At 44.4% G+C, this 26,442-nt stretch overlaps 1 protein-coding gene across 1 annotated transcript; it reads left to right on the top strand.

Moving 5' to 3' along the window:
* Nucleotides 1-26,442, top strand: LOC115144763 (tyrosine-protein phosphatase non-receptor type 5-like). Its single transcript, XM_029685812.2, has 14 exons — nt 1-148; nt 10,167-10,270; nt 12,560-12,833; nt 13,506-13,628; nt 13,880-13,972; nt 14,526-14,779; nt 19,254-19,446; nt 19,876-19,960; nt 20,108-20,187; nt 20,968-21,105; nt 21,190-21,300; nt 21,465-21,625; nt 23,306-23,419; nt 23,556-26,442. The coding sequence occupies exons 3-14, from the start codon at nt 12,567-12,569 to the stop codon at nt 23,647-23,649; spliced, it is 1,713 nt and encodes a 570-aa protein (XP_029541672.2). The 5' UTR covers nt 1-148; nt 10,167-10,270; nt 12,560-12,566; the 3' UTR covers nt 23,650-26,442.

Here is a 26,442-nt window from a genome sequence, read left to right as displayed (position 1 = left end):
GCTACCGTACAGCCTCTTGCTGCATATACCTAGACGAGGCTGTCGCCTGTGGAGCTGTGGGATAACAGCGGTCTCTTCAGATTGCTGTGTGTCGAAGGGTTGATCTGAGAGGGTGGAAGGATAGTGCTGTGAAGAGAAGCACACCCAGGTAAGAAAGCTCTGCCAGACTAGACCATACGACTGGGTGAAGACTGCCTAGTGCTGCCACTACTCCCTTATACCTTCTCTCTCTCTCTCTCTCTCTCGATCTCTCTCTACACCTTTCGTCCTCTCTCTCTCGCTCTCTCTCTCTCTCTCTCTCTCTCTCTCTCTCTCTCTCTCTCTCTCTCTCTCTCTCTCGATCGATCTCTCTCTACACCTTTCGTCCTCTCTCTCTCGCTCTCTCTCGATCTCTCTCTACACCTTTCGTCCTCTCTCTCTCGATCTCTCTCTACACCTTTCCCCTCTCTCTCTCACTACACCTTTCCTCTCTCTCTCTCTCTCTCTCTCTCTCTCTCTCTCTCTCTCTCTCGCTACACCTTTCCTCCCCTCTCTCTCTCTCTCTCTCTCTCTCTCGCTACACCTTTCCTCCCCTCTCTCTCTCTCTCTCTCTCTCTCTCTCTCGCTACACCTTTCCTCCCCTCTCTCTCACTCTACACCTTTCCTTCTCTCTGCACGACAACATGGAGTGAATATTAATGTTTACAGCTCTTTGCTGCTGCGCTGCTGATCCTAAAAAGTAGGGAGAGAGGTGTATTGTGTGGTGTGTGTGTGTGTGTGTGTGTGTGTGTGTGTGTGTGTGTGTGTGGTGCATGTTTTGTTTGTTTATGTGTGTGTGTGTTTTCTCCCTCAATACTTAATGCTTTGCTGCCTACTATTATACATTTTGATACATATTTAATCTAATACTGTTATCATTGTGAAGTCTAGTGTGCTTGTCTCAGTAAGTATATTGTTTGTGTATGTGTGTACTGTTTATACGTGAACAATGTGGGAGTTACAAGAGAACGATGCAACAGCTCCCATCCCTGTGGGATTCTTTACGGATGCTCTCATACAGCTCTCTCTGTGCAGTTTGATCTCTCTGGCTCACCGTAGTGTTGTACGTGACATGAATGGTGTCTCAGTATGAACAATTACCATAGAAGACATATAATTTGTATCTACTTTGTCATGTTTTGATGTAATGTTGATTGACAACGCGAGAGACTGTTAATAAGAGTGCTTTCATTTCTGAGATGGTGAAGGATGTTTACTAACAAACCTTCCTTGGGGGAATTCATTTCATGGTTATTTATTGACGCATATTTTAATGTTGTTAAAAGGAATCCAGTGTGTGTGTGCGTGTGTGTGTGAGTGTCTGTGTGTGTGCTTGCGTGCGCTCGTGCATGTGCGTGCGTGTGTGTGAGTGAGTGATCGATATAAGCTGCTGAGGAAGGCAGGTCTCTGTCTCTCATGTGACCATGGCTCCTGTTACCGTGCAATCATCACTTTCAGTAAGAGCTTCTTCCTGCTGCCTGCCGCGTGTATTATAACAACACCTCTCAATACCTTCCTACCTCTACCAACCTCTCCCATTAATACAACACCTCTCAATACCTTCCTACCTCTACCAACCTCTCCCATTAATACAACACCTCTCAATACCTTCCTACCTCTACCAACCTCACCCATTAATACAACACCTCTCAATACCTTCCTACCTCTACCAACCTCACCCATTAATACAACACCTCTCAATACCTTCCTACCTCTACCAACCTCACCCATTAATACAACACCTCTCAATACCTTCCTACCTCTAACCTCACCCATTAATACAACACCTCTCAATACCTTCCTACCTCTAACCTCACCCATTAATACAACAACTCTCAAAACCTTCCTACCTCTACCAACCTCACCCACTAATACAACACCTCTCAAAACCTTCCTACCTCTAACCTCCTCGCCCATTAATACAACACCTCTCCATACCTTCCTACCTCTACCAACCTCACCCATTAATACAACACCTCTCAATACCTTCCTACCTCTAACAACCTCACCCATTAATACAACACCTCTCCATACCTTCCTACCTCTAACCTCCTCGCCCATTAATACAACACCTCTCAATACCTTCCTACCTCTAACCTCCTCGCCCATTAATACAACACCTCTCCATACCTTCCTACCTCTACCAACCTCACCCATTAATACAACACCTCTCCATACCTTCCTACCTCTAACCTCCTCGCCCATTAATACAACACCTCTCAATACCTTCCTACCTCTAACCTCCTCACCCATTAATACAACACCTCTCAATACCTTCCTACCTCTAACCTCACCCATTAATACAACACCTCTCAATACCTTCCTACCTCTAACAACTCACCCATTAATACAACACCTCTCCATACCTTCCTACCTCTACCAACCTCACCCATTAATACAACACTTCTCCATACCTCCCTACCTCTAACAACCTCACCCATTAATTAATACAACACCTCTCAATACCTTCCTACCTCTAACCTCCTCACCCATTAATACAACACCTCTCAATACCTTCCTACCTCTAACCTCACCCATTAATACAACACCTCTCAATACCTTCCTACCTCTAACAACTCACCCATTAATACAACACCTCTCCATACCTTCCTACCTCTACCAACCTCACCCATTAATACAACACTTCTCCATACCTCCCTACCTCTAACAACCTCACCCATTAATTAATACAACACCTCTCAATACCTTCCTACCTCTAACCTCCTCACCCATTAATACAACACCTCTCCATACCTTCCTACCTCTACCAACCTCACCCATTAATACAACACTTCTCCATACCTCCCTACCTCTAACAACCTCACCCATTAATTAATACAACACCTCTCAATACCTTCCTACCTCTAACCTCCTCACCCATTAATACAACACCTCTCAATACCTTCCTACCTCTAACCTCCTCACCCATTAATACAACACTTCTCCATACCTCCCTACCTCTACCAACCTCACCCATTAATACAACACTTCTCCATACCTCCCTACCTCTACCAACCTCACCCATTAATACAACACCTCTCCATACCTTCCTACCTCTAACCTCCTCGCCCATTAATACAACACCTTTCAATACCTTCCTACCTCTAACCTCCTCACCCATTAATAAAACACCTCTCAAAACCTTCCTACCTCTAACAATTTCACCCATTAATACAACACCTCTCATTACCTTCCTACCTCTAACCTCCTCACCCATTAATACAACACCTCTCAATACCTTCCTACCTCTAACAATTTCACCCATTAATACAACACCTCTCATTACCTTCCTACCACTACCTCTAACTTCCTCACTACTGTCTCATCTGGAAGAAAACAACACCTTAATCATAGACATACTGCATCACTGTATTGTGTAATAGGCAGTTCCCTGCTTTACATTACATTTACATTTAAGTCATTTAGCAGACGCTCTTATCCAGAGCGACTTACAAATTCTATTTCTATTCTATTTTTTTTTTTATTCCTCTCAAATGTAGTTTTCTTCCCTTGCATGCCATCTGCTGCTTTCACTAGTTCAGATGTTGGCACTTCCTCCCCCAGAAGTAAATTGAGTTAACTAGCTAGTGCAAACAAGATTTGATGATTATCCTTCTCCTAAACTCAATTGTACCTTTAATTCTTACCTTTCATGCCATTGTCCCTTTTGGAAATAACAGGTGCAAACCTTTCCCAAGTATGATAGACTTAGTTCATCTGGCTCCTGGATGGCTCCTAGTTGGCTCCTGGATGGCTCCTAGTTGGCTCCTGGATGGCCCCTGGATGCCTCCTGGATGGCTCCTGGATGGCTCCTAGTTGACCCCTGGATGCCCCCTGGATGGCTCCTGGATTGCTCCTAGTTGGCTCCTGGGTGGCTCCTGTATGGCTTCTGATGGCCCCTGGATGGCTTCTGGATGGTTCCTAGATGGCCCCTGATGGTTCCTGGATGGCCCAGGGTCCTGTATTCACAAAGTGTTTCATGCCTGAGTCAGAATAGGTACAACAGGAGCCATACTGTGCTGGTGTGGATATTTATTTTCACATCTTTCCAGCAGGTTCCAGCAACTGTGGTTGATGCGTAACCAGGCCAGCATTGTACAGCTAGGCTCGGCTCAGTTTGGCTCAGCTCGGTTTGGCCCTGTAGTGAATCAGATTAGGGATGCTGATCCAGGATCAGGTCCCCCTTCTCCATATAATACTATGAATTATGATCTAACAGGCTAAACTGATCATAGCAAACACTGAGATGCTTTGTGAATATAGACCCTGGTCTTCTCTTCTGGGACAGTCTTAAACGGTGACATGTCTTTTGTCTATTATGTGAGTGACTCAGAGGGAGCTGGCTTTGATATCTGCCTCTTTTGTCTATTATGTGAGTGACTCAGAGGGAGCTGGCTTTGATATCTGCCTCTTTTGTCTATTATGTGAGTGACTCAGAGGAGCTGGCTTTGATATCTGCCTCTTTTGTCTATTATGTGAGTGACTCAGAGGGAGCTGGCTTTGATATCTGCCTCTTTTGTCTATTATGTGAGTGACTCAGAGGGAGCTGGCTTTGATATCTGCCTCTTTTGTCTATTATGTGAGTGACTCAGAGGGAGCTGGCTTTGATATCTGCCTCTTTTGTCTATTATGTGAGTGACTCAGAGGGAGCTGGCTTTGATATCTGCCTCTTTTGTTACATAATCAGACTTTATTAGGTGTTTTGTATTGGGTGACAAACAAAGAACAAGAACCCAATAACAGCACCCAATATAAAATATTATTGTTATCAGCAGAAAAACACATTATTCATGAACAATCTTTGCGGAGGTCATTTTGAAACCATCTGAATAGTGGTCATAGAAAGCGTAGCCGTGATGGCTATAGTGTTCCACTGGGCTGGGCTCCCACTCACACTAATTATCCCCACTAGAAATTGTTTGTTTGTTTCAGTGTTTTCTGGCTCAGAATGCATTAACACTATGGGTGATTAACTGTTTATCGATCCATTAACCTGGTATATTGTAAAACACGGCCTGCTGTCCTCTGTTATTGTTGGTCTATTTTCTAAAAACATCTTATGATCAAGCTGGCCATTGCCACTCACATTAAAAATGTTTAAAATATGACTGGAACAGTTTTCCTCCAAAAGATGAGTTTTATTTGGAATAAATAGTAATAAATGCTCGGTTTTAAAATAAGCATAGTTAGAATAGCTAAAAACAAGGATACAAGTGAATAGGTGGTATAACATTTGCAAACACTGATAGACATGTGGCTCTCCCACACCTTTATCCACCACATAATCAGCAAGCCAAAGTGGTATGAGGGCTGTCAATTAAAACCAATAATAACAAATGCCTGTCCAAAAACATATAAAACACAAAATACAAAGTTAAATAGACTGTTTGGCTTGAAACGGTAGGAAATATATCAACTACGGCTTGAATATGAAAAATGAAATATTTGGTACCTGGTATACTACAGAATATCAACAAACATTTACAAATACATTTAAATATAGGGAAATGTCTTTGTTTTTGAGAGGTAATGCTCTCATCCATATAGATCTCATTCCAGAATTTAGACCTGGATACTCCTTGGCTGAGGTACCTACTGCGTACTAAAACCAAAGAAGAAGAACTTGTCCCACTATCGGCATGAATCAAAACAACACAACATAGCCCTGTAGAGTAGACAGCCTCTTGTACTCTTACTGTGGTGTAGACTTCTGATGTTATCCTGTGTCTTTGTCGAATAGAGCAACAAGTCACATTTTTGAAAACATTTTTGAAAACATCAACCATTAGGAGACCAGGCTGTACTGAGACTCTTGTGCTGTATATGTTCTGATAAACACAATGGATGTACTGCAGCCTAGACCTGAGAGGAGTCACAGAGAGTGTGCTGCCTACAGGACCTACAGAGGAGGCCTGCACGAATACATTGCCATTACATATACAATATGTACATATAGAGTGTGAACATATAGAATGTGTACATATAGAATGTGAACATATAGAATGTGTAGATGTAGAATGTGTACATATAGAATGTGTACATATAGAGTGTGAACATAAAGAATGTGTACACATAGAATGTGAATGTATAGAATGTGTAGGTATATAATGCGTACATATAGAATGTGTACATATATATTCTGAACATATAGAATGTGTACATATAAAATGTGTAGATATAGAATGCATAGATATGTGACAATAATGTGACAATACATCATGTGTAGATATAGAATGTGTGCATAAATAATGTGAACATATAGAATGTGTAGATACAATATGTGTACATTTAGAATGTGAACATATAGAATGTGTGGGTATAGAATGTGTAGATATAGAGTGTGTAGATATAGAATGTGTAGATATAGAATGTGTACATATAGAATGTGTACCTATAGAATGTGTGCATATAGAATGTGTGCATATAGAATGTGAACATATAGAGTGTGTAGATATAGAATGTGTAGATATAGAATGTGTACATATAGAATGTGAACATGTGGAATGTGTGGGTATAGAATGTGTAGATATAGAATGTGTACATATAGAGTGTGTAGATATAGAATGTGTACATATAGAATGTGTACCTATAGAATGTGTGCATATAGAATGTGTGCATATAGAATGTGAACATATAGAGTGTGTAGATATAGAATGTGTAGATATAGAATGTGTGCATATAGAATGTGAACATATAGAATGTGTAGTTATAGAATGTGAACATATAGAATGTGTACATATAGAATGTGTAGATATAGAATGTGTGCATATAGAATGTGTACATATATCATTGTCTCAGCGGTATACTGTACACCTCGCTCTGATACGTGTGTGTGTGTGTTTGTTTGTGCGTGATATGCTCATCGTTACCATGGTAACTGAAATGCAAGCTTTACAGCGTCAGTGCTTTAAGCAACCTTCACACAAAATAGTGCTGCTCGCCTTCCTATTTATAATTTCATCCATAAATCCATCAATCCACAAATCCATCCATAGATCCATCAATCCATAAATCCATCCACTCATCTGTCCATCCACTCAGCCATACATACAATGAGATGAAGGACCTCAGTGAACTTAAACCATCGCTTTTGATACAAAACACTCTCAATGCTGCAGCCTGTTTGAGGAGAGTGTGTGTGTGTTGCCATGGCTACTAGCCAGCCTGACTGGCGTCATCACTTCAAACCCACCTTTGCAGCGAGCGGAGAGAGAAAAATACTCAAAGCAGCACCCCTCTGTTCAACATCCGCTCACTCGCACACACACACACACACACACACACACACACACACACACACACACACACACTAACTATGTGTGGTCTCATATTCTGCTGAGGTCACCCATTCCAGTAAAGAAGGAGAGGAAATAAAGAGAGGGAAAAAAAAGAGAGGGAGAGAGAAAGAGGAGAAGAGAGAAAGAGGAGGAGAGAGAAAGAGGAGAGAGAAAGAGGAGGAGAGAGAAAGACATGGGAGAGAAAGATGAGGAGAGAGAAAGACATGGGAGAGAAAGAGGAGGAGAGAGAAAGAGGAGGAGAGAGAACGAGGAGGAGAGAGAAAGAGGAGGAGAGAAAAAGAGGAGGAGAGAGAACGAGGAGGAGAAAGAGAGAAAGATGAGGAGAGAGAAAGAGGAGAGAAAGAGGAGAGAGAGAGAAAGAGGAGAGAGAAAGAGGAGGAGAGAGAACGAGGAGGAGAGGAGAAAGAGGAAGACAAGGGAGAGAAAGATGAGGAGAGAGAAAGAGGAGAGAGAAAGAGGAGGAGAGAGAAAGAGAGGAGAGAGAAAGAGGAGGAGAGAGAAAGAGGAGGAGGAGAGAGAGAGAGAAAGAGGAGGAGAGAGAGGAGGAGGAGAGAGAAAGAAAGGAGGAGAAAGATGAGGAGAGAGAAAGAGGAGGAAGAGGAGGAGAGAGAAAGAGGAGAGGAGAGAGAAAGACATGGGAGAGAAAGATGAGGAGGAGAGAGAAGAGAGAAAGAGGAGAGAGAAAGAGGAGGAGAGAGAACGAGGAGGAGAGAGAAAGACATGGGAGAGAAAGATGAGGAGAGAGAAAGAGGAGAGAGAGAGAAAGAGGAGAGGAGAGAGAAAGAGGAGAGAGAAAGAGGAGGAGAAAGAGAGAAAGACATGGGAGAGAAAGATGAGGAGAGAGAAAGAGGAGGAGAGAGAAAGAGGAGGAGAGAGAAAGAGGAGGAGGAGAGAGAGAGAGGAGGAAAGAGAGAGAAGACATGGGAGAGAAAGATGGGGAGAAAGATGAGGAGAGAAAGAGGAGGAGAGAGAGAGGAGGAGAGAGAAAGAGAGAGAAAGAGGAGAGAGAAAGACATGGGAGAGAAAGGAGGAGAGAGAAAGAGGAGAGAGAAAGAGAGAGAAAGAGGAGGAGAGAAAGAGGAGAGAAAAAGATGGGAGAGAAAGGAGGAGGAGAGAGAAAGAGGAGAGAGAGAGAGAGAAGAGGAGGAGAGAGAAAGAGGAGGAGAGAGAAAGACATGGGAGAGAAAGAGGAGGAGGAGAAAGAAAGAGATGGAGAGAAAGAGGAGGAGAGAGAAGAGGAGGAGAGAGAAAGACATGGGAGAGAAAGATGAGGAGAGAGAAAGAGGAGGAGAGAGAACGAGGAGGAGAGAGAAAGAGGGAGAGAGAAAAGAGGAGGAGAGAGAAAGACATGGAGAGAGAAGAGATGAGAAAGAGAGAGAAAGAGGAGGAGAGAGAAGAGAAAGGGGGAGAGAAAGAGGAGGAGAGAGAACGAGGAGGAGAGAAAAGACATGGGAGAGAAAGAGGAGGAGAGAGAACGAGGAGGAGAGAGAAAGACATGGGAGAGAAAGAGAGGAGAGAGAGAAAGACATGGGAGAGAAAGAGGAGGAGAGAGAAAGACATGGGAGAGAAAGACATGGGAGAGAAAGATGAGGAGAGAGAAAGAGGAGGAGAGAGAAAGAGGAGGAGAGAGAACGAGGAGGAGAGAGAAAGACATGGGAGAGAAAGATGAGGAGAGAGAAAGAGGAGGAGAGAGAACGAGGAGAGAGAAAGAGGAGAGAGAAAGAGGAGGAGAGAGAAAGAGGAGGAGAGAGAGAAAGAGGAGAGAGAAAGAGGAGGAGAGAGAAAAAGGAGGAGAGAGAAAGAGGAGAGAGAAAGAGGAGGAGAGAGAAAGAGGAGGAGAGAGAAAGACATGGGAGAGAAAGAGGAGGAGAGAGAAAGAGGAGAGAGAAAGAGGAGGAGAGAGAACGAGGAGGAGAGAGAAAGACATGGGAGAGAAAGATGAGGAGAGAGAAAGAGGAGGAGAGAGAACGAGGAGGAGAGAGAAAGAGGAGAGAGAAAGAGGAGGAGAGAGAAAGACATGGGAGAGAAAGATGAGGAGAGAGAAAGAGGAGGAGAGAGAAAGAGGGGGGAGAGAAAGAGGAGGAGAGAGAACGAGGAGGAGAGAAAAAGACATGGGAGAGAAAGAGGAGGAGAGAGAACGAGGAGGAGAGAGAAAGACATGGGAGAGAAAGAGGAGGAGAGAGAAAGACATGGGAGAGAAAGAGGAGGAGAGAGAAAGACATGGGAGAGAAAGACATGGGAGAGAAAGAGGGGGAGAGAGCGAGGTGGGAGAGAAAGAGGGGGGAGAACGAGGGAGGGAGAGAGACAGACAGAGGCAACGAGACAGTGTGGTAGAGATGGAAAGAGAGACAGCGAAACTGTGGCTTGTGTAGCCGGCAGATTGGACTGGGTCGGTCTGACTGTTTGACTGGGTCGGTCTGACTGTTTGACTGTGCCTGATGTCATTTCAATGTTTTTGTCTGATTGACTGATTGAATGACTGACTGACTGGGTCCGTGTCTGGTTGGTGTGGATTTCCAGAGAGAGAGAAATAAAGAGAGAGAGGGAGAGAGAGAGAGAGAGAGGAGGGGGGAGGTTAGCTGAGAGGGAGATTGATTGATAGTTTACTTGTTTACCTTCCAACTCCATCCTCCTCTCATCACATCCCAGTTGGGGACTGGTGAGAATACTCTGGTATATCACTGGACTACACTGGATTACTGATCTCTTCAGAAGGACCACTTTATTTCACTGCTTGTGATTTATTTGAATGGTTATTGGATTGGATTCATTCACAGCTTATCTGAGTTTAAAAACTCATTTTCTTCAGGACTGATTTTATAATTCTGTTATTCTTCTTCTCTTTTCCAGGACTGATTCTATCACACAACATGGCCGACAACTGGTGGTTGCCACAGGATACAGGATTTGACCTGATCATGTGATCTGACTTCATTCCAGTAGACCTTTCATAGGTAAGTCACCTGACCTTCTCAGACTTCCTCATTGGCTAGATGAGCAGTGTGATTATTCAATTAAACAGCTGAAAGGATTCCACTAATTACCACAGCCACAAAGACAGACTTGTCAATTATCTTTAAAATGTATGAAAACGACAGGGTAGCCTAGTGGTTAGAGCGTTGGACTAGTAACCGGAAGGTTGCAATTTCAAACCCCCAAGCTGACAAGGTACAAATCTGTCGTTCTGCCCCTGAACAGGCAGTTAACCCACTGTTCCTAGGCTGTCATTGAAAATAAGAATGTGCTTATTTTAATGTTAGGCATGTGGTCAAGGTTAAGGTTCTATTTATAATCTGATTTTAAGAAGATAAATTGTAGAAATAGGTGGTGCTTATACCTTTGTGGCTGTGGTAACTAGTGACGACCGAAAAGTCAAGGATGTCCAGCTCTAAAGAGACTGTATTATTATTGTTTTTTATTTTTTGTATTATTTTACCTTTATTTAACCAGGTAGGTTAGTTGAGAACAAGTTCTCATTTACAACTGCGACCTGGCCAAGATAAAGCAAAGCAGTGCGACACAAACAACAACACAGAGTTAAACATGGCATAACCAAACATAGTCTGTAACACCATAGAAAAAATCTATATACAGTGTGAATGAGGTACGATTAGGGAGGTAAGACAATATATAGGCCGTAGTGGCGAAGTAATTACAATTGAGTAATTAACACTGGAGTGATAGATGTGCAGAAGATGAACGTAGTAGAGATACTGGGGTGCAAAGGAGCAACAACAATAACAATTACACTATATTATAATAACAGAATGGGTGAATTAGTGTCTACAAGCATCAGAAGTCATATAGGATAGAACTGCAAGTCAACCTGGATTGTGACATTAACAAGCCTGGTTAACTGTAATGTAGTAGTTGCCTGTACATTTTGTGAGAAAATGTTAGATTCGATGAGAAATCTTGTTTTGAATACGAGAACAGGCTGTGCCACACTCTGAGAGAGTTATATGTGTAATTCTATTGTACCATAGACCTCCAGTTAGAGTCTGACAGACACACACACACAGAGAAGCACACACACAGACACAGACACACGCACACACACGCAAACACACACAGACACAGACACACCACACACACAGACACAGACACACACACACACACACACACACACACACACACACACACACACACACACACACACACACACAGACACAGACACACCACACACACACACACACACACACACACACACACACACACACACACACACACACACACACACACACACACAGAGAGAGAGAGACGGACAAACACACACACAGACAAACGCGTCAGCAATCAGGCAAATGGAAGCAGCACCCTTACTGATGTGTCAGGAGTGGGACAGAAGAGGACTCTGAGTAATGTGTGTGCGTGTTGTCACGCACACACAATCACACATACAGACACACACGCACACAAACAAACAGACACATACACACAGACATGCACACACACACATAGACACACACACAGACACTAACACACACAGAGACACACACAGAGACACACACACACACACACACACACACACACACACACACACACACACACACACACACACACAGAGACAGACAAAGACACACACACACAAAGACAAACGCGTTAGCAATCAAGCAAATGGAAGCAGCACCCTTACTAATGTGTCAGGAGTGGGACAGAAGAGGACTCTGAATAATGTGCGTGTTGTCAGTGGATGATTATGCCAGGGACGGATGAGAAACACTATGTTGCCATGGAGACAGTCGGAGCTGTAAACACACCCCCTAACTCATCCCTCCCTCGACACACACACGCACACAAACAAACAGACACACACAAACACACACCACAAACACACACACACACCCCACACACACACAAACACACACACACACACACACACACACACACACACACACACACACACACACACACACACACACACACACACACACACACACACACACACACACAAACACAAACACAAACACAAACACAAACACAAACACACACACACACACACACACACCACACCACACCACACACAATATAGACCATTTTAATGTGACAAGAGGATCAGGAGAGGAGAGCCACTCCAAGCAGTGCAGCTACTCAACTGAATAGGCCAGCAGGATAGACACAACACACACACCACACGATTGAGCTGCACGATTGGGCTCAATGTCTGTTTGGAGGTTTGGCTGAGGGTGCTCATTTGCATTTGTGCAGATCATGGCACCCATCATATGACTGTATTGCCTCAGGGGGATCATGAACAGACGTCTGAGCAGCTCGACCCGTTCCCAGACGGAGGACTCCATCTTCCTAAAGCCAGATGAAGACCCCATGTGGCTGGACGACCTCCCAACGACAAACAACTTCTCTCAACCACGGGATGGCCCCCCAAGCCCTGATGCAAACCCAGGACGGGGGAACAGCCCCCCAAAGGACCCAGAGATACTGTGGAGGGACACGTTTTACATAGTTATCATGGGGATGCACTGGTGTGCCGTGCTCTGCGCCATTTCCCAAATCACGGTGGGTCAGCACTAAGGCCAAGGATGTTGTAGAAACTAAGAGTTTTCATGAATGCAAGTAGATGTGACCACAGGTGGAAAAGAACTAGCTGTGAAACTAACTGTTCTTGTCAGATACAAAAAAAAAAAGTCTGCATTGCCTATATTTACTGGTTTTATCTGCATTTATTTCAACTGAAGCTTTCCTTCTGATAGAAAATGTCCTGGCTTTTTTGGAAACTGAATGAACAAGAAAATATTCTGTCCTTTTTGTAGGATACCGTCCGTTTTATGATTTATTCATGCTGGAAAAAGGGACAGGTGGGAAATTACCACAAAATGACTCCTCCTTTTCTATCCCTTTCTCCTCTCCTCTCATCCCCTCCTCTTCTCCTCTCCTCTTCCTCTCCTCTCCTCTCCTCTCCTCTCCTCTCCTCTCCTCTCCTCTCCTCTCCTCTCCTCTCCTATCCTCTCCTCTCCTCATCTCCTCTCTTCTCTCTCCTCTCCTCTCCTCTCCTCTCCTCTCCTCTTCTCTTCTCTTCTCTTCTCTTCTCTTCTCTTCTCTTCTCTTCTCCTCCTCCTCTCCTCTCCTCTCCTCTCCTCTTCTCCTCCTCTCCTCCTCCCCTCCTCTTCTCCTCTCCTCTCCTCCCCTCCTCTTCTCCTCCCCTCCTCTCCTCTCATTCTCTGCTCTCAGGGTTATTGGGTCTTCTTTATGGTGGATGGTAACGAGTTGTTCCCAGCCTTCTACAAAGCCTTGCAGCTCTTAGACTTCTACCTGGGCGTCCTTCTATCATCCAACCCTGTGTTTGGAGTGGACGTGAGTACCTGAACATGCCGGTACACTCAAATTGTAACACAACACAGAACTTTAAGGTGGTGGCAGAGCAACGTTTGATAAAGACTCAAGCTGTACTTTACATTGTTGCGATTTATTGCGACCTCTGTTGCTTGGCGTATTGCTCTGTGATGTTTGTCTGGCTTGTGACATGTGCCCGCTTGTCTGATACTGATGTGTTGATACTGCTGTGTTCCACTTTCTCTCTCTCTGTGTGTGTGTGTGTTAAACAGTCTGTGTGCGTGTTGGTGGAGATGGAGAAGACCAAGAACTACTGGCTTCTCCACGCCACCGAAGGCATCGGCATGGCTGTCATTATCTTCATGGTAGGCATCTCTCACACCCTGATGAACGCTGCATGGCTCTCACATGATCTGACCTCCCAATGAGGAGAATTTGACTAATTCTTTCCAAAATCTTTTTAACCTAACAGAATTCTTGAAACCACAAATACGTATTTCCAACGTCTTTTCAAGTGTTATAATATCCACATGGCAGTTGTAAATACTGTATGGCTAGCATCAAGAAAGAAAACAATTACACACAATCTAGATGGGAAGACTCAGTCTCAGTAATACGATGTCAGAAGTAAGGGGATCTCTTGTATCTCTCAGTCCTGGCATGTGGGTGTGGGACAGAGAGGAGGCAGGTGCTGCAGGTGGTTCTGCCTTTCACTTATCCTCCACAGGCAGGTAATCCATCTCGGGAACGGGGACTTGTAGAGAATTATTTCAAAGTCCAGGCACTGTTGCTCTCTTCTCTCTTCAAATCTTTGCAGTACATTTTCAACATATTTTGCACATAAGACCATGTCTACTGTGACCTCGAGACGGCTCTTACCATTTCCATGAAATGTGCATTTTGATATTGTGTCTCCAGATCTACCGCATTGTGTGTAAGTTGGGGTACGGTGAAGCGTGGTGGCCCACGACAGTGGTGACTAACCACGGGGACAGACGTCAGTCAGTGAGTCGCCAGCCTTCCTTCACCCTGTCAGAGTGGACAGATGCCCAGGAGGACCTGATGGACCTAGAAGCTGAACCCCAGACACCTGTCTTTGACCTGGGTCTGGACACCAGGACGGAGGGGGACATCACCACCCTCTCTGTTACACCTGTGGGCCTGCAAGAGAGGTCAGTGGGAGGATGGATGTGGAGAGGTGGTCTCCGGGGGGGGTATGTGTGTGTGTGCACAATTGCAATACATTTTTCTTGTACACTGTAAACCCTAATGTGCTGTCATGACTCATAACTTTTGAGGAAACCTGTTGCACTTCATATATCTGAGTACGACCTGTACACTCTCGTTGGCTGGCCCTCTCTTCATACTCGTCGCCAAACTCACTGGCTCCATGTCATCTACAAGACCCTGCTAGGTAAAGTCCCCCTTTATCTCAGCTCACTGGTCTCCATAGCATCTCCCACCTCCAGCAGGTATATCTCACTGGTCACCCCCAAAACCAATTCTTTCTTTGGCCGCCTCACCTTCCAGTTCTCTGCTGCCAATGACTGGAACAAACTACAAAAATCTCTGAAACTGGAAACACGTATCTCCCTCACTAGCTTTGAGCACCAGCTGTCAGAGCAGCTCACAGATTACTATACCTGTACATAGCCCACCTATAATTTAGCCCAAACAACTACCTCTTTCCCTACTGTATTTATTTTATTTTATTTATTTTGCTCCTTTGCACCCCATTATTTTTATTTCTACTTTGCACATTCTTCCACTGCAAATCTACCATTCCAGTGTTTTACTTGCTATATTGTATTTACTTTGCCACCATAGCCTTTTTTTGCCTTTACCTCCCTTATCTCACCTCATTTGCTCACACCGTATATAGACTTGTTTCTACTGTATTATTGACTGTATGTTTGTTTGTCTCCATGCGTAACTCTGTGTTGTTGTATGTGTCGAACTGCTTTGCTTTATCTTGGCCAGGTCGCAATTGTAAATGAGAACTTGTTCTCAACTTGTCTACCTGGTTAAATAAAGGTGGGGGAAAAAACTGGGAAAAAAACAGTTACTTAAAGTGATTCTGTGGTCATTACTCAAATCGATTGTCACTGTGACCCAGCAGGGGGTCCAGAGTTGAGTTGTGTCAGCTTGAACATTTTGAGTAACTCACCCACTAAGCCACCCCTCCTATATCATTTCCCAGTGTGCCTTGCCTTTTCAAGTGAATTGTACAGATGTAGGATTTTAACATGATCAATCAAATGTATTTATAAAGCCCTTTTTACATCAGCCGATGTCCCAAAGTGCTATACAGAAACCCAGCCTAAAACCCCAAACAGCAAGCAATGCAGATGTAGAAGGACGGTGGCTAGGAAAAACTCACGAACAAACTCAGGAAAAAGGAACCTAGGAAGAAACCTAGAGAGGAGCCAGGCTCTGAGGGATGGCTTGTCACGCCCTGACCTTAGTATTCTTTGTTTTCATTATTATTTTGGTTAGGTCAGGGTGTGACAAGGGTGATATATGTGTTTTTGTATGTTTATGGGGTTGTCCCTAGTCTAGGTGTTTTTATGTCTATGGTTGCCTAGGTTGGTTCTCAATCAGAGGCAGCTGTTTATCGTTGTCTCTGATTGGGGACCATATTTAGGTAGCCATATTCCTTGGGTATTTTGTGGGTTATTGTCTATGTGTAGTTGCCAGTGTCAGCACTCGGTTTATATAGCGTCACGTTTGTTTATTGTTTCTTCTTTTATTAAAGAGTATGTATTCGTATCACGCTGCGCTCTGGTCTCCTCCTTACGATGAACGTGACATGGCTAGTCATCTTCTGGCTGTGCCGGGTTGAGATTATAGCAGTACATGGCCAAGATGTTCAAACGTTCACAGATGACCAGCAGGGTCAAATAATAATAACAGTCAAAGTGGTTGTAGAGGGTGCAACAGGTCAGCACCTCATGAGTAAATGTCATTTGGCTTTTCATAGCCGAGCATTCATAGTTAGAGACAGCAGGTGTGGTAGAGAGAGAGAGTCGAAAACAGCAGGTCCGGGACAAGGTAGCACGTCCGGTGAATAGGTCAGGGTTCCATAGCCGCAGGCAGAACAGTTGAAACTGGAGCAGCAGCACAACCAAGTGGACTGGGGACAGCGAGGAGTCATCAGGCCAGGTATTCCTGAGGCATGGTCCCAGGACTCAGGTTCTCCTGGAGGGGAGGGAGAGGTAGAGAGAGAGAATTAGACTTAAATTCCCAAAGGACACCGGATAAGACAGGAGAAATACTCCAGATATAACAGACTGACCCTAGCCCCCCAACACAAACTATTACAGCATAAATACTGGAAGCTGAGACAGGAGGGTTCGGGAGAAACTGTGGTCCCGTCCGACGATACCCCCGGACGAGGCAAACCAAGCAGGATATAACCCCACCCACTTTGCCAAAGCACAGCCCTCACACTATTAGTGGGGATATCTTCAACCACCAACGTACTGTACTACCCTGAGACAAGGCTGAGAAAAGCCCACGAAGATCTCCCCCACTGCACGAACTCGAGGGGAGCGCCAAACTCAGAACACTCTTTTGTTGCTGAGGATTTTCCTGAACAGCAAGACATGCAAACATGTAGTGTTTAAAAAGGCTTTTTTAAACACTATACCACCAACTTATTTCCACCTTTTCTTTATATCTCAAAGATATTGCTGGTATCAAAGCCAAAACGTGTTTTTCTGCCTAATGACCTAGTAATAATTTCCGTAAAGTTCTGCCTATGGTTTAGTATGAAACGTAGCCGTAATGCTGAGGCGGCATTGACACACCATATATATGGCTCTGTCTTAAACTGTTGATGGTTGCTACAGTGTTAGAAAAAAGGGTTCCAAAAGGCTTATGTGTGGAGGGATAGGGTTCTACCAAGAACTGATATGATCAGAATAACCCTTTTTGGAAGACAGGGATTCCTTGTAAGACAAAGGTTTCTACCAAGAACCTTTCACATTCTAATAACTTTTTTTGGAAGAAAGTGTTTTTTGATGGTTCTTTGGAAGGCAAGAAGTGTTCTTTGGTAGGCAAGAAGTGTTCTTTGGTAGGCAAGAAGTGTTCTTTTGTAGGCAAGAAGTGTTCTTTGGTAGGCAAGAAGTGTTCTTTGGTAGGCAATAAGTGTTCTTTGGAAGGCAAGAAGTGTTCTTTGGTAGGCAAGAAGTGTTCTTTGGTAGGCAAGAAGTGTTCTTTGGAAGGCAAGAAGTGTTCTTTGGTAGGCAAGAAGTGTTCTTTGGTAGGCAAGAAGTGTTCTTTGGAAGGCAAGAAGTGTTATTTTGTAGGCAAGAAGTGTTCTTTGGTAGGCAAGAAGTGTTCTTTGGAAGGCAAGAAGTGTTCTTTGGTAGGAAAGAAGTGTTCTTTGGTAGGCAAGAAGTGTTCTTTGGTAGGAGAGAAGTGTTCTTTGGAAGGCAAGAAGTGTTCTTTGGAAGGCAAGAAGTGTTCTTTGGTAGGCAAGAAGTGTTCTTTGGAAGGCAAGAAGTGTTCTTTGGTAGGCAAGAAGTGTTCTTTGGAAGGCAAGAAGTGTTCTTGGTTTTACAGTGTGGATGTTACATAATTAAACTCAAAATATGCTATCCTATACCTTTAAAAATACATGTTCTTAGTGTGATAATATTTTGGGCCTGTCTGAACGAATTAATAATGGGTTTATTTTTAATGGTGTATATTCAATGGATTTATTCAAATAGACACTCACCTACATCTGCACACCACTACTACCACTCGTCACCGGCATGCAGGCATGTACACGGGAGGTTTAAAAGGCATATGCAGGCAAGCATAGGGTAGAAATGGGCCTGTTCGTAAAGGCGACATAAAAACATTGCCCACACTTTGTTAGAGGCAAAATACCGTAAATCATATGTCATATGTGAAAGCAGTATTGGTGAACTCATTCATTTTCGATCCTGTGGCCTTCACCAAGTGAGTTGCTCAGCGAATCTTACCATTAAACTTAATGACATTACATATCTCATGAGGACTTATTTTGAGGCCTAATAAAATTCCAGTAATTTTCCCAAATTTCCTAAAAATCCTGGTTGAAGGATTTCCAGGAACCTTCCAACCAGGATTTGTGGAAAGCCAGGGAAATGTACAAGAATTTCCCCACCATACCTGCAAGTCACATTATGTTGACCAGCAAAATGACATGTAACTCTTATTGGCTTCCAGCAAAATGTAGAACAGCCAACAGAATTATATTAACCTGAAACTGCATTCATTATAACAGACAGAGTTGGATATGGAGAAAACAGACTAGCTAAGCTTTTAAAACTGGAACAACTATTTCAGCAATGGGTGGAAAAAATCTAACTAAATGATTGATTTCATTTAGAAAAATCTGTTATTTATCTTTGTGTAGCATAAAAATGATCAATGAATCACTCAAAAACATCTACCCTGCAGTAGAGCATGCTGGGAAAAAAGTTAATTCGTTATCCTAACTTTTTTTTTTAAATGTGTTGATCTGACTTCTCATTTAGTTTTGAGTCAGTATAACATAAACATTTGAAGAAATAATGTGTTGAATTTACTAGAAGTATTTGAGTTAAAAATGCCTTGGGGATTTACAGTATATGCGTCTGTGCCATCCTATGTGTGTGTGTGTGTGTGTGTTAGGAGGGGCTCCAACGTGTCCCTGACCCTGGACATGTGTTCTCCTGGCTGTACGGAGCCCTATGGCTACGGTGCCCAGCTCTCCCCCAGAGACCAGACTGCCAAGGAGTACCTGAGAGAGGGAACAAACGCACTCAGCCCTGCCCAGCTCCACACACGCGCTATGGACGACCAAGCCCTACAGGCAGAGTTCTATGTGAGTAACACACAAACCCACCAAGGAGCTCTCAACACCCAGAGGCTACTGTAAACAGTGTATGAGATGTTGACACAGTGAAATGCATTAGCATTCTCAGCTCTATAGAGGATGCATTACACCTTTAGGCTGAGATATACACTCACAATCACACACACACGCACACTCTCTCTAAGACAGAGGTAGGTCTACACAATCACACATTCTCTAAGGTAGATGTACACACTCACTATTAGTGTCAACCAAAGTTTCCCAAACTCATTCCTGGGGCCCCCTCTGCGAGCCCCGACTTTGGGCAACCCTGGTCTAAACTGTGTGTGCAATAGACACAAACCAAGATGAGCACACACAATCATGCACCAGAGACACCATTTCCTGGACACAACCACACATCACTAAGCTACTGTACATCCATTGTTCTGTTGCCAGGAAACACCCATGAACTTTGTGGACCCAAAGGAGTACAACTACCCAGGGCTGGTGAGGAAGAACCGCTACAAGACCATCCTGCCCAGTGAGTGGACACACTCCCAACAGCAGTCATTTCGAAACGCTCTCTGAACCGCACAAATAAAAGCAGAGACACACACACACACACACACACACACACACACACATAGGCAGCTGTCTGGGTCTTGTGATATGGTCCTGTGTTTTCCAGACACACACAGTAGAGTGATCCTCCAGACAGCAGATGAAGATGAATTCCTAAGGACCTACATCAATGCTAACTACCTACAGGTAGGTCTCTGTCTAACTACCTACAGGTAGGTCTCTGTCTAACAACATACAGGTAGGTCTCTGTCTAACAACATACAGTTAGGTCTCTGTCTAACTACCTACAGGTGTCTGTCTGCCTATTGCTCCATCTCAACTAATTAATGTACAAGCAGTGCCGTCCCAGCCAATAAGCCACATAAGTGGACGATTAGGGCCCAGCGGCTTGTAAGCTAGGGCCTTGTGTGCAAGTTTTCTCACCATGGTCCTGCGAGAACTACTGTGTTGCTGTCACTAGAACTACTGTGTTGCTGTCACTAGAACTACTGTGTTGCTGTCACTAGAACAACTGTGTTGCTGTCACTAGAACTACTGTGTTGCTGTCATTAGAACTACTGTGTTGCTGTCACTAGAACTACTGTGTTGCTGTCACTAGAACCTCTGTGTTGCTGTCATTAGACCTACTGTGTTGCTGTCACTAGAACTACTGTGTTGCTGTCATTAGACCTACTGTGTTGCTGTCACTAGAACTACTGTGTTGCTGTCATTAGAACTACTGTGTTGCTGTCACTAGAACTACTGTGTTGCTGTCATTAGAACTACTGTGTTGCTGTCATTAGAACTACTGTGTTGCTGTCATTAGAACTACTGTGTTGCTGTCATTAGAACTACTGTGTTGCTGTCACTAGAACTACTGTGTTGCTGTCATTAGAACTACTGTGTTGCTGTCATTAGAACTACTGTGTTGCTGTCACTAGAACTACTGTGTTGCTGTCACTAGAACTACAGTGTTGCTGTCCACAGGGTTACGGGGGTGAGGAGCGGGCGTACATTGCTACCCAAGGTCCTACAGTCAACACGGTGGGAGATTTCTGGAGGATGGTGTGGCAGGAACGCTGTCCTATAATCGTCATGATCACTAACCTAGAGGAGAAGAATGAGGTAGGGAGGGAGGGAGGGAGGGAGAAAGAGGTAGACCAGAGGTAAATGCCCATGTGAACTCTGGCTCTCTGTTGCCCCTTACAGAAATGTGCAGAGTACTGGCCTGAGGACTCTGTGTCCCATGAGGGCATCCTGATCACGGTTGTCACGGTAACCCAGGAGGACGACTACAGCCTGAGGGTCTTCAGTCTGAAGGTAAGACTAATACTACAGTATGCATCTATACACCAATGCCAAGGACATCACAGGAGGCTGCTGAGGGGAGAACGGCTCATAAAATTGGCCTTCACGATGCAAATGTAATGGCATTAAACACCTGGAAACCATGTGTTTAATGTATTTGTGTGTGTGTGAGACAGTGTGATGGAGAGGAGCGCAGCCTCAGGCAGTACTGGTACACCTCCTGGCCTGACCAGAAGACCCCAGACAAAGCCCCGCCCCTCCTGGAGCTGGTACAGGAAGTGGAGCAGGCAAGAGAGGAAGCTCTGCTCACCAGCGGCCCTGTCATCGTCCACTGCAGGTGGGGTTGGAAACACAGACATTATACCCACACCTATTACCGTCAGTAGGGAGGATGTCTCAGTGGATTTTTTGGAAGGTCTGTGCCCCTAGAGATAGAAGACGTGTGGCAGCATTGGAAGGGCTGTGCCCCTAGAGATAGAAGACGTGTGGCAGCATTGGAAGGTCTGTGCCCCTAGAGATAGAAAAGGTGTGGCAGCATTGGAAGGTCTGTGCCCCTAGAGATAGAAAAGGTGTGGCAGCATTGGAAGGTCTGTGCCCCTAGAGATAGAAGACATGTGGCAGCATTGGAAGGTCTGTGCCCCTAGAGATAGGAAAGGTGTGGCAGCATTGGAAGGTCTATGCCCCTAGAGACAGAAGACATGTGGCAGCATTGGAAGGTCTGTGCCCCAAGAGACAGAAGACATGTGGCAGCATTGGAAGGTCTGTGCCCCTAGAGACAGAAGACATGTGGCAGCATTGGAAGGTCTGTGCCCCTACAGATAGAAGACATGTGGCAGCATTGGAAGGTCTGTGCCCCTAGAGATAGAAAAGGTGTGGCAGCATTGGAAGGTCTGTGCCCCTAGAGATAGAAAAGGTGTGGCAGCATTGGAAGGTCTGTGCCCCTAGAGATAGAAGACATGTGGCAGCATTGGAAGGTCTGTGCCCCTAGAGATAGAAAAGGTGTGGCAGCATTGGAAGGTCTGTGCCCCTAGAGACAGAAGACATGTGGCAGCATTGGAAGGTATGTGCCCCTAGAGACAGAAGACATGTGGCAGCATTGGAAGGTCTGTGCCCCTAGAGACAGAAGACATGTGGCAGCATTGGAAGGTCTGTGCCCCTAGAGACAGAAGACATGTGGCAGCATTGGAAGGTCTGTGCCCCTAGAGACAGAAGACATGTGGCAGCATTGGAAGGTCTGTGCCCCTAGAGATAGAAAAGGTGTGGCAGCATTGGAAGGTCTATGCCCCTAGAGACAGAAGACATGTGGCAGCATTGGAAGGTCTGTGCCCCAAGAGACAGAAGACATGTGGCAGCATTGGAAGGTCTGTGCCCCTAGAGACAGAAGACATGTGGCAGCATTGGAAGGTCTGTGCCCCTACAGATAGAAGACATGTGGCAGCATTGGAAGGTCTGTGCCCCTAGAGATAGAAAAGGTGTGGCAGCATTGGAAGGTCTGTGCCCCTAGAGATAGAAAAGGTGTGGCAGCATTGGAAGGTCTGTGCCCCTAGAGATAGAAGACATGTGGCAGCATTGGAAGGTCTGTGCCCCTAGAGATAGAAAAGGTGTGGCAGCATTGGAAGGTCTGTGCCCCTAGAGACAGAAGACATGTGGCAGCATTGGAAGGTCTGTGCCCCTAGAGACAGAAGACATGTGGCAGCATTGGAAGGTCTGTGCCCCTAGAGACAGAAGACATGTGGCAGCATTGGAAGGTCTGTGCCCCTAGAGACAGAAGACATGTGGCAGCATTGGAAGGTCTGTGCCCCTAGAGACAGAAGACATGTGGCAGCATTGGAAGGTCTGTGCCCCTAGAGATAGAAGACATGTGGCAGCATTGGAAGGTCTGTGCCCCTTGCAGAAATGCTCTAAAATCGTGGTTGGTCAGGTCTAATACATTAATGGTTCCTCTTCATTCTCCTCCTCTTCATCCTCATCCTCTTCATCATCACCCTCTTCTTCCTCTTCATCCTCCTCCTCCCAGTGCTGGGATAGGTCGGACAGGCTGTTTCATCGCCACCTCCATCCTGTGTAAACAGCTGAGGAGTGAGGGTGTGGTTGACATACTGAGGACTACCTGCCAGCTCCGCCTCGACAGGTCAGTCTACCGTCTGTCTTTCTTTACACCTGTCTGTCTTTGTCTCTTTCCTGACGTGTGTGTGTGTGTGTGTGTGTGTGTGTGTGTGTGTGTGTGTGTGTGTGTGTGTGTGTGTGTGTGTGTGTGTGTGCGACAGAGGCGGGATGATCCAGACGGGTGAGCAGTACCAGTTTGTGCACCACGTCCTCAGCCTGTACGAGAAGCAGCTGTCCCACATTGCAGAGGAGTAGAGCACTACACCTGTACCTCCATCTTAATGTCACCCTTTAACGCACAGACACAACAACATCCTGCCCCCTTCCATTTCAGAGGCCCACATAAGAAAAGCCCAATCTTGATTTGAGAACTTTGCTTATAAGGCAAGACAGAAACTGCTGAGGTTTCATTATGCTGCCAGAAATTATTTTAAATAAAACAACTGCTATGAATTAAAACTATTTTACTGATTTGCTTTGCGGACGATGCTCTAAAAGGAGTGATGATGAAACGTTCTGTCACTTCTAACTCAAACATTTGTTTTCACACTTGCCAGAGGTCTATCCAGGATATCTTATCCGGTACACGCTATCAGGTGCCAGTTAACTTTGGATTATTCAGATTCCTCCAGATCAGAAAACGTTCAGCCTATATTAAAACACTGATGTTAAACACAGTGAGGGGTCACATGTTCGTCTGAAACGTAAGCATACCAAACTGTCCCCTGTGAGCAGGATGAAAACACATGCTCACTGGGTCTCTTTACGTTAAAACAGTACAGCAGGCCTTTCAAACTCCTGGTGCGGTCACCTCATCTTCAGGTTGCACGGTGCTCCGTGCTCATTACCATTGACTGAGCCATGTACCATAGAACTCTACAGAACCATAGAGGAATGTAACCATTAGGTAACTAGGCATTGTGTGCAGTCCCTACAGTATTACAGTGTCGTGTGTATGTGCAGTCAGTCCGTCATCATCATGACCTCACACAGAGGCGTCATGTGACCACCGAGACTGAGGGGGCGTGTGCATGTCTCATCTCCTGGGTTCACACATGAGCTGTTAGGACCGTCACATAGTGGAAGAATCCAGAGATAGAGGAGTAGCAAAACTTGCCCCTGTTCTTTTTTTTTAAGGTGTAACATAGCCTGGGTGCCAGTCTGCATCGGCTCGGTGACAACCTCGTATGGTATTGTCATGCCTTTATCATAACAATGGAGTCAGAAAAAGCACAAACAGGTCTGGGACCAGGATAGGAGTAAATCAGATAGGAGCAGAAAAGGACAAATGTAAAGGTTGCGAGAAGAAACAACACTTCAAACTGGAGTTTATCTTAACTCTATTTGATGGTTTTGCTTTCTTTCTTAGTTGTTATTTCCCCTCTCACAAAGGATGCATGCTGGGAAAACCTGACCCCCCCCCTAACCCTTCCCATCAGTGCTCCCTCAGTGGTGTTGGGATGGTGACACATCTCCTCTCAACAGTAGCCTAAACACATGCGTGACGTTAGCTGCCCATGATTGTTGTATAGATAGGCCAAGCCTAATCCGTATGAAGCACAATAGACCAACTATGGTTGTGTCTCTGATGTTCAGCTGTAAATGTTATTTTCTGTATCGTGTTTTGACTGTGTTGACTTAAATGGATTGCATGTGCTGTATGGGACTCTCGTAAGTCCACAATCAAAGCGAAGTGATTGGTTGTCCAGCTTTCCGTTGTGTAAGCGTTCTCCTATTATGTTGCAATGCTTTTGATACAGTTTGCTTTTGTGAAACCAACCAGAGATATTTTTAGAACATTTTGATACAATCCTTTCGAGTAGATGCCTTGTGTATATTACCATTTACACCACAATGGAATGTAGCTCATACTGTGGTCAAACCATTGGTTTATATTGCAAGATTTGACAGATAAAAAAATAAAAAATGTGACAACTAACTAAGTTACCTTACAACAACAACAAACACTGATTATGTTTTGTCTACAGTATTACTTTGATGCCTCTAGGCTTTGCTTTAATATGCTTTGCTTTATGTGTCCAAGATTTTATCTTGTTTTCACAGAGTCCTTAAACATTCCCCATATTCAATTTAATGACGTAAGGAAAATCACACTGTGGTTTCACTCTAAATGTTCAAGCTGTAGTTAGGACATTTGTGGAGTGTGGTTTCTCTTCCATGCCAATGTCCATGAGAGGAACAGCTCGCAGCCAGGGTTTAGATGTGGTTAACACCTCCGATACTTACTATTCTGACCTACAGTGTGGTTTCTCTTGGTGTGTAACTGATTGAATTGGGGCCTGTGACTCTTGGCCAGACTGGCTTTACAACAACATGAGAAATAATATGAGCTACGTGTATGGCAGCTAAAACAATGATTAAGAGTTGTATGTAAGACATCTCGGACAACTTTCATCTTGATTGAATACAACTGGTCAATTACAGCGAACATCACCAGGAGACAATCTCCTTGTTTTGGTTTGAAAGGCATCTCAAGAAGTCAGCACTAGTATTTCATCCTCTGCTTTGAAACTGACAAAATGTTGAGTTTTGAAGATGGAAAATAGCTGAAACTTGGAGAAGCTGGAAATTAAACTGTGAAATCCTTTCTTGATAACACTTATTGCAATTGATCCAACAGCTACACTTTGAGTGCTTGTTTTCTGTGCTGACCGGGTCTCATTCCCGTGCTGTAAAAGAAGATAGGTCAAATTGACATAGCCAATCCAGTGAGCAAAATCGGTTGAATAGACGTGGAAAATATGTCTCTTTGGATGAAGATGTTGAAAGTACATCTTTTGGGTTGAAAAGATGCTGAAAATACATATTTTTGGTTGAAAATATATTACAAACACATTTTTGGGGATGAAAATATGTTGAAAGGTGTCCTTTTGGTTGAAAATAAATGTAAAGACAGTTTTCGACCAGTTCTGCTCACTGGGAAAATATCAGACATACTCGAACCAACCAGCAAACAACCTACTCCTCTCCTCTGCTACTGCAGTATTGCTTTAAGTTGTGAGTTTTTGCATCCAAATAAAAGTTGAT

The sequence above is a fragment of the Oncorhynchus nerka genome, linkage group LG17 (genome assembly GCF_034236695.1).
Source record: "Oncorhynchus nerka isolate Pitt River linkage group LG17, Oner_Uvic_2.0, whole genome shotgun sequence".
In the NCBI taxonomy this organism is placed as follows: domain Eukaryota; kingdom Metazoa; phylum Chordata; class Actinopteri; order Salmoniformes; family Salmonidae; genus Oncorhynchus; species Oncorhynchus nerka.
Note: the sequence above shows the minus strand (reverse complement) of the source record. Positions and strands in the feature narration are given on the sequence as shown.